Source organism: Echinococcus granulosus, assembly GCF_000524195.1.
Source record: "Echinococcus granulosus chromosome Unknown EG_S00134, whole genome shotgun sequence".
In the NCBI taxonomy this organism is placed as follows: domain Eukaryota; kingdom Metazoa; phylum Platyhelminthes; class Cestoda; order Cyclophyllidea; family Taeniidae; genus Echinococcus; species Echinococcus granulosus.
Genome location: NW_020170514.1, coordinates 204143 through 213766, shown reverse-complemented (window position 1 = coordinate 213766; position 9624 = coordinate 204143). Strand labels below are relative to the sequence as shown.

The 9624-nt window shown below is 40.9% G+C and overlaps 1 protein-coding gene across 1 annotated transcript in view; it reads right to left on the bottom strand. All coding sequences in view use genetic code 11, as the record gives it.

Moving 5' to 3' along the window:
* Positions 1–359: 359 nt before the first annotated feature.
* Positions 360–9624, bottom strand: part of EGR_09161 (hypothetical protein) — a gene marked incomplete at both ends in the record, with an annotated part of 17626 nt that continues 8361 nt past the window's right edge. The window contains 5 exons of the mRNA XM_024498410.1: positions 360–658; positions 1239–1589; positions 5160–5405; positions 5986–6336; positions 6838–6922. Of these exons, the coding sequence (XP_024347193.1) occupies positions 360–658; positions 1239–1589; positions 5160–5405; positions 5986–6336; positions 6838–6922 (1332 nt within the window). The remainder of the gene's footprint in view (positions 659–1238; positions 1590–5159; positions 5406–5985; positions 6337–6837; positions 6923–9624) is intronic.

Genomic DNA, 9624 nt, shown 5'->3' with positions numbered 1-9624 from the left:
AGAGATCGTACGAACGCAAAAGCCACTGGTAGAAATTTTTGCATGAATAACTATGGCAAAATTAGCATTAAGAATTTTGTCAGTGCCTCTTTGAATGAACAGCTTAGTTTGTGAGATCGCATGATAGATTGGCTAAGGATAATAAAAAGCAGCAGCATTATCACTGACTGATAAATTTGGTAGAAAAAGATACTTTTGTATTGAAATTAGTCACGTGAAATGGTGGAAACGGATGGTACTATCCTGCTTCATCTAAGGAAATACACGGGCAATATCCAAATGCATAACTCACAAATGCAGGGTTGCGATTTTATAAGCAATCATATATCATTATAATATTGTAGCAAGCTAGAATTTCACTAAGCGCGGATGAATATAATGGGAACATTGTTAAGGGGGTAACTTAACGTACGTAAACGGCCTCTGATGGGCAGCTGACTGAAGGTAGCCTTCATTTTGGCACCAATTTTGTCAAGGAGGTCATCGGGAGAGAGAAGATGCGAAGCTCTGACCTCAGTGGAGAGCTCGGTTAGGGACATCAGCTCGAAACGGATGCACCCAATCAACTCAGATCGTGCGTCTGCAGTCTCGCGGTCCAAGTGGGCACGCACCTCCTCTAGTGTCGCCTGGCCCGCATCGCTCGTCTTCGATTTTGCACCTGCAATACAACGGAGAAGACATCACTCGATCCAGTCAAAGTAACACAATAAGCTAAGCGCTTAATTGACTCCAATCATAGTCATGTATAGTCAGAATAAATTACATTTTGGTCAACTTGTCCTTGACTAAACAAATAACTCGAATCCAGAATTTGTCATCTAAGTGACCCAGATGATAGAGTAGAACCTCACAAACGAACACGCGAAACCGGAGTGCAATCAACCTGTCAGTTACCTAATGTGCGCCAGCTTCATACCCTGTTTGCCACCAGAATCTGAGAGAAATAGTGTTCACCCCGATTCATGTCCTATTATTTCAATGTGAGGCCAAGTACCGTTGTTTTTCCTTTTAATTAAATCATATTGCGGAACACTGACAACAGACATATTGAGGTCTCTGGAATGTGAGTTAAAAATTATAGAAACACTTTTGTACAAAACCTCGGAACCTGTTAGCACCAGTTTGATATAAATCCGGTTTAAAATCAGATCAGTTGAAAATATGAAGGTCGAGAATCCTAATTTAGGATCAGTACCGAAATGAAGTTATAACAAATAACGAAAGTCGAATGGACATACCACCACTGGTAACTGAGTCAGGGGTGCTTGCAGAACTGAAGAGGGATTCTGAGGAGTTACTACGCGTGCTGGGTAGGAGTGCATGTCCCGTGAGCTGAATCTTTCGGGCAACAGGAGAACAAGGAGGTGCAGGAAGCAAAAAAGTATTTGCCGTAGTAGTTTGCAACTTGAGTTGTTGCTGTTGCTGTTGATCATCGGATGAGACGGATACCGAGGGTAAAGAGGAAGAGGCAATGAGAGCCGCAAATTTCTCGAACCGCGAATGATAGTCCGCCTCCAACCAAGCCTGAACTCCACGCAAAACTTCAACCTCAGGAACGTAGAAACTGTCCCGGGAGAACATTCGCACAACTGAAGCCTGACGATGATAGTTAATTCTTTAAATAATACTACCTATATATTATCAGTTATAGTGCAATAAAGATAAATAGAATGCACAATTTTAGAGGCTTGCGTAAAGTTCTAATCTCATATTGATAAAAACTACCACACTGACACAAAACAACCTAGACGGCATCGCATAAGTTGTGTGAAATGATGGTACATTCGATGTTGGAAAACCGGACTTCAGTGACATTTAATTATGAGCGAAAGATAAAAAAAAGTGGAAAGAGACATTTAGTCAATATATAATAGGAAATCAAAGTCGTTCAAGTTGTTATAATATCCTGAATAACTAGCAAAATGCAAGAGGTAAGAAGCATACTCTTGAAAGATGCAAAAATTGCGGATGGGCTAAAATCACGGCAGGCGAACGGTCTATAGTTTGCAAGCATGCGTCAATAAGGTCTTCCAAATCATATGTAATGGCTAAGTCATAGATCTGACAGACGTTCTGAAGTGTTAACGAACGTATGAAGTGAGCGGTGAGGTCGTTTTGAAGATCGGGGAAGTTGTATTGGCAAACTAAACCGAGGACGTCAAAAGCGTCTTCTATCTAGAATACAGAAAAATGAGCATAGTAAGGATAAGTTAGGCAAAGAATTAGGATAAACAAGTAAATGCCTACAGTAACGCTAGAAATGCAAAGTTTTCCTGTGTAAATATATTCGATAACATGGAAAAATGCCGAGGGGCTGATTCCATTAAGATGAATTATGGAAGAATGTGTTTCTGCAAGGCCACCAAAAAGAAGGGCCCGAAAATATTCACATCTGGAGGCGAGAATCACACGATGAGCAGGGAATCGCGTACCACCCACAATTAGAGTAATGTCAGTAAAATCTTTGGTTTTGAACAACGCCGCGATATGATCAACGATTTCTGTGGAGTGGTCAACGTAAAGAGAAATATTTCCATCTCTAGACATGTGAAGAGCCCCACCTAAAGCAAAAAAACATGGCAACTAGACCGAGGCAAATAAAAAGTGATGCTACTTCTTCGAATGCTTGGGAAACGAAGCAGTACAAGCAAAAATTCGAAAGGGCGAAGACATTTTCCGGGGATTAATTATAAGTTTTGCTAAGACAGATTCAAAACAGGTGGTCCATAAAGAAAGAGAAAAAGAGATTAAACCCATTTCAAGTGTACATTCAACGATGAAAAAACCCAAAACGATAAGCCACGAAATCGAACAAGCCGCGTAAGTAGGGGAGCTCACAATGAGGGGATATAACATTTGTACAGATATGCCTATGAACAAAAACAGACCAAAAAACAGGTGTAGCACAAGCAGAAAAAAACAGAAATATTTTGCTGTGATACACCGGCATATGCATAGGTGAGGAGTCACTTTTGGCTTGACCTTTGTACCTCGCCGGTTGGGCTGGCCTTCAAGCCATGCAGTAGCTTAGATACCTTCTCTGTGCTGGATATATATGTGTATATTCTGTCCCATTATTATTGTGAAGCGAGACTCATCGGTCTCCGCTCCCCTATTCCTTGCGTTCTTAGACAAGCCCGGTTGATTCACTTTGAACATCTTTATTAAAGGTGACAAGAGGGGAGGGAAAATACTATGTTCAAGAAGGAGGGGAGCTGTAGTCACTAGGTACAGGAGAAGACAATCTGACCACGAGATTCTAATTTTCTTTTGCCTTTTCCCTGAAAGGTACATTAAAACAACGTAGGTATTACATTGTCTTCTTATGTCTTCAGGGAGGTCTTGAGACGCTACGGTACAAACAACACAAGTTAAAAATTTACAAAGGATACGAAATGGGCATGCATTCAATGTCAGAAAACGTGCGAAGCGAGTAATGTGACTTTAGAAATAAAAAAGTACTAAGCTGGCATTGCCGGCACCACAAAAGTACCCCTCACATCTGAGGCTGACAATTGGGAAAGGGAGGACAAAAAGCAAAGAACCGAAAAGTTTGTCACACTCATATTTGTTAATGTAAATATAGTTAATTTATGTAAATCCTATTTGCATTGCTTCCTCATATTAGAACATTGTGGTATGTAGCGTCCCGAGACTCCCTTAAGACGAAAGAAGACACAATACTCGGGCAGAATATATGTATTCGGCACGGAGAAGGTGTCTGGGCTATTGGCATGGCCCAAAAGGCCAGCCCACCCAGCGAGGTACAAGGGGGCTAATTCGAAGCACAAAAGTGGCGCCTCACCGGAACCGAGGGATAAACCACCATCGTATTACAGGTATTTGTTTGAAGAAGTAGGAAGACATAGGACCCTAAAAGAGCATGCACAATATACGGAGAAGGTTTGGTGAATATTGGCATGAAATGGCTGCAAGTGGGATACGATGGTTGTTTATCTCCCGATTTTAGAGGTCAACCACTTTTGACTTGGCCGTTGAACCTCGCCGGTCAGGCTGGTCTTAAAGTCATGCTAGTAGCTCAAATACCCTCCCTGCGCCGAAAACATATGCTCTACCCGACTATTACGTCTTCCTTCTTCTTCTTCTTCAGGGAAGTTTCGGGGTGATACACAAGTGTGGCGTCCCGAGACTCCCCGAAGACGAAAGAAGACACAATGCTCGTGCAGAATATATATATTTAGCACGGAGAAGGTGTCTGGGCTATTGGCATGGCCCAAAAAGCCAGCCCACCCAGCGAGGTACAAGGGGGCTAATTCGAAGCACAAAAGGGGCGCCTCACCAGAACCGAGGGATAAACCACTATCGTATTACACAAGCCCATTTGACGAAAATGAAATAGTTAAAAATAAAAAAGGGCTCAGCAAACGGTGACTTGATTAATCAACTGATGAGTAAAAAAGGATAATACAAAAACAAATTTACAAAAAAGGAAACAGAACAGAGAGAATACAAAAAAAGTAAACACCAAGAAGAGGAAAAGAAGCAATTAGAAAGAAAAAAGGAAAAAGAAGAAAATTTAAATGTTGGGAAGGTAAAGAACAAAAAATAAAAAGGAATTAGCGGAAAAAGAAGGAAAAAAAAGGTGAAAAGATCCACGAAGCAAGAGGATCCAAAAAAAATGGAAAAAGAAAAGAAGAAAAAAGGCTAAGAAATGGCCAGAAAAATGACGAAGAAACAAGAGGAAAGAAAGAAAAAAAACGAAAAGTAATGCCAAAAGAGGATGAAGAGAGATCGTACGAACGCAAAAGCCACTGGTAGAAATTTTTGCATGAATAACTATGGCAAAATTAGCATTAAGAATTTTGTCAGTGCCTCTTTGAATGAACAGCTTAGTTTGTGAGATCGCATGATAGATTGGCTAAGGATAATAAAAAGCAGCAGCATTATCACTGACTGATAAATTTGGTAGAAAAAGATACTTTTGTATTGAAATTAGTCACGTGAAATGGTGGAAACGGATGGTACTATCCTGCTTCATCTAAGGAAATACACGGGCAATATCCAAATGCATAACTCACAAATGCAGGGTTGCGATTTTATAAGCAATCATATATCATTATAATATTGTAGCAAGCTAGAATTTCACTAAGCGCGGATGAATATAATGGGAACATTGTTAAGGGGGTAACTTAACGTACGTAAACGGCCTCTGATGGGCAGCTGACTGAAGGTAGCCTTCATTTTGGCACCAATTTTGTCAAGGAGGTCATCGGGAGAGAGAAGATGCGAAGCTCTGACCTCAGTGGAGAGCTCGGTTAGGGACATCAGCTCGAAACGGATGCACCCAATCAACTCAGATCGTGCGTCTGCAGTCTCGCGGTCCAAGTGGGCACGCACCTCCTCTAGTGTCGCCTGGCCCGCATCGCTCGTCTTCGATTTTGCACCTGCAATACAACGGAGAAGACATCACTCGATCCAGTCAAAGTAACACAATAAGCTAAGCGCTTAATTGACTCCAATCATAGTCATGTATAGTCAGAATAAATTACATTTTGGTCAACTTGTCCTTGACTAAACAAATAACTCGAATCCAGAATTTGTCATCTAAGTGACCCAGATGATAGAGTAGAACCTCACAAACGAACACGCGAAACCGGAGTGCAATCAACCTGTCAGTTACCTAATGTGCGCCAGCTTCATACCCTGTTTGCCACCAGAATCTGAGAGAAATAGTGTTCACCCCGATTCATGTCCTATTATTTCAATGTGAGGCCAAGTACCGTTGTTTTTCCTTTTAATTAAATCATATTGCGGAACACTGACAACAGACATATTGAGGTCTCTGGAATGTGAGTTAAAAATTATAGAAACACTTTTGTACAAAACCTCGGAACCTGTTAGCACCAGTTTGATATAAATCCGGTTTAAAATCAGATCAGTTGAAAATATGAAGGTCGAGAATCCTAATTTAGGATCAGTACCGAAATGAAGTTATAACAAATAACGAAAGTCGAATGGACATACCACCACTGGTAACTGAGTCAGGGGTGCTTGCAGAACTGAAGAGGGATTCTGAGGAGTTACTACGCGTGCTGGGTAGGAGTGCATGTCCCGTGAGCTGAATCTTTCGGGCAACAGGAGAACAAGGAGGTGCAGGAAGCAAAAAAGTATTTGCCGTAGTAGTTTGCAACTTGAGTTGTTGCTGTTGCTGTTGATCATCGGATGAGACGGATACCGAGGGTAAAGAGGAAGAGGCAATGAGAGCCGCAAATTTCTCGAACCGCGAATGATAGTCCGCCTCCAACCAAGCCTGAACTCCACGCAAAACTTCAACCTCAGGAACGTAGAAACTGTCCCGGGAGAACATTCGCACAACTGAAGCCTGACGATGATAGTTAATTCTTTAAATAATACTACCTATATATTATCAGTTATAGTGCAATAAAGATAAATAGAATGCACAATTTTAGAGGCTTGCGTAAAGTTCTAATCTCATATTGATAAAAACTACCACACTGACACAAAACAACCTAGACGGCATCGCATAAGTTGTGTGAAATGATGGTACATTCGATGTTGGAAAACCGGACTTCAGTGACATTTAATTATGAGCGAAAGATAAAAAAAAGTGGAAAGAGACATTTAGTCAATATATAATAGGAAATCAAAGTCGTTCAAGTTGTTATAATATCCTGAATAACTAGCAAAATGCAAGAGGTAAGAAGCATACTCTTGAAAGATGCAAAAATTGCGGATGGGCTAAAATCACGGCAGGCGAACGGTCTATAGTTTGCAAGCATGCGTCAATAAGGTCTTCCAAATCATATGTAATGGCTAAGTCATAGATCTGACAGACGTTCTGAAGTGTTAACGAACGTATGAAGTGAGCGGTGAGGTCGTTTTGAAGATCGGGGAAGTTGTATTGGCAAACTAAACCGAGGACGTCAAAAGCGTCTTCTATCTAGAATACAGAAAAATGAGCATAGTAAGGATAAGTTAGGCAAAGAATTAGGATAAACAAGTAAATGCCTACAGTAACGCTAGAAATGCAAAGTTTTCCTGTGTAAATATATTCGATAACATGGAAAAATGCCGAGGGGCTGATTCCATTAAGATGAATTATGGAAGAATGTGTTTCTGCAAGGCCACCAAAAAGAAGGGCCCGAAAATATTCACATCTGGAGGCGAGAATCACACGATGAGCAGGGAATCGCGTACCACCCACAATTAGAGTAATGTCAGTAAAATCTTTGGTTTTGAACAACGCCGCGATATGATCAACGATTTCTGTGGAGTGGTCAACGTAAAGAGAAATATTTCCATCTCTAGACATGTGAAGAGCCCCACCTAAAGCAAAAAAACATGGCAACTAGACCGAGGCAAATAAAAAGTGATGCTACTTCTTCGAATGCTTGGGAAACGAAGCAGTACAAGCAAAAATTCGAAAGGGCGAAGACATTTTCCGGGGATTAATTATAAGTTTTGCTAAGACAGATTCAAAACAGGTGGTCCATAAAGAAAGAGAAAAAGAGATTAAACCCATTTCAAGTGTACATTCAACGATGAAAAAACCCAAAACGATAAGCCACGAAATCGAACAAGCCGCGTAAGTAGGGGAGCTCACAATGAGGGGATATAACATTTGTACAGATATGCCTATGAACAAAAACAGACCAAAAAACAGGTGTAGCACAAGCAGAAAAAAACAGAAATATTTTGCTGTGATACACCGGCATATGCATAGGTGAGGAGTCACTTTTGGCTTGACCTTTGTACCTCGCCGGTTGGGCTGGCCTTCAAGCCATGCAGTAGCTTAGATACCTTCTCTGTGCTGGATATATATGTGTATATTCTGTCCCATTATTATTGTGAAGCGAGACTCATCGGTCTCCGCTCCCCTATTCCTTGCGTTCTTAGACAAGCCCGGTTGATTCACTTTGAACATCTTTATTAAAGGTGACAAGAGGGGAGGGAAAATACTATGTTCAAGAAGGAGGGGAGCTGTAGTCACTAGGTACAGGAGAAGACAATCTGACCACGAGATTCTAATTTTCTTTTGCCTTTTCCCTGAAAGGTACATTAAAACAACGTAGGTATTACATTGTCTTCTTATGTCTTCAGGGAGGTCTTGAGACGCTACGGTACAAACAACACAAGTTAAAAATTTACAAAGGATACGAAATGGGCATGCATTCAATGTCAGAAAACGTGCGAAGCGAGTAATGTGACTTTAGAAATAAAAAAGTACTAAGCTGGCATTGCCGGCACCACAAAAGTACCCCTCACATCTGAGGCTGACAATTGGGAAAGGGAGGACAAAAAGCAAAGAACCGAAAAGTTTGTCACACTCATATTTGTTAATGTAAATATAGTTAATTTATGTAAATCCTATTTGCATTGCTTCCTCATATTAGAACATTGTGGTATGTAGCGTCCCGAGACTCCCTTAAGACGAAAGAAGACACAATACTCGGGCAGAATATATGTATTCGGCACGGAGAAGGTGTCTGGGCTATTGGCATGGCCCAAAAGGCCAGCCCACCCAGCGAGGTACAAGGGGGCTAATTCGAAGCACAAAAGTGGCGCCTCACCGGAACCGAGGGATAAACCACCATCGTATTACAGGTATTTGTTTGAAGAAGTAGGAAGACATAGGACCCTAAAAGAGCATGCACAATATACGGAGAAGGTTTGGTGAATATTGGCATGAAATGGCTGCAAGTGGGATACGATGGTTGTTTATCTCCCGATTTTAGAGGTCAACCACTTTTGACTTGGCCGTTGAACCTCGCCGGTCAGGCTGGTCTTAAAGTCATGCTAGTAGCTCAAATACCCTCCCTGCGCCGAAAACATATGCTCTACCCGACTATTACGTCTTCCTTCTTCTTCTTCTTCAGGGAAGTTTCGGGGTGATACACAAGTGTGGCGTCCCGAGACTCCCCGAAGACGAAAGAAGACACAATGCTCGTGCAGAATATATATATTTAGCACGGAGAAGGTGTCTGGGCTATTGGCATGGCCCAAAAAGCCAGCCCACCCAGCGAGGTACAAGGGGGCTAATTCGAAGCACAAAAGGGGCGCCTCACCAGAACCGAGGGATAAACCACTATCGTATTACACAAGCCCATTTGACGAAAATGAAATAGTTAAAAATAAAAAAGGGCTCAGCAAACGGTGACTTGATTAATCAACTGATGAGTAAAAAAGGATAATACAAAAACAAATTTACAAAAAAGGAAACAGAACAGAGAGAATACAAAAAAAGTAAACACCAAGAAGAGGAAAAGAAGCAATTAGAAAGAAAAAAGGAAAAAGAAGAAAATTTAAATGTTGGGAAGGTAAAGAACAAAAAATAAAAAGGAATTAGCGGAAAAAGAAGGAAAAAAAAGGTGAAAAGATCCACGAAGCAAGAGGATCCAAAAAAAATGGAAAAAGAAAAGAAGAAAAAAGGCTAAGAAATGGCCAGAAAAATGACGAAGAAACAAGAGGAAAGAAAGAAAAAAAACGAAAAGTAATGCCAAAAGAGGATGAAGATGTAAAAATAAAAATAAAAGGCCAAAATGGAAAGAAGAAACGGAAAAATAGGAGGAAGCATGGCAAAGAGAGGAAAAAAAAAAAGACACAACAAAAGAAAGTATAAATCACCAAAAGACGGAAGGTAAA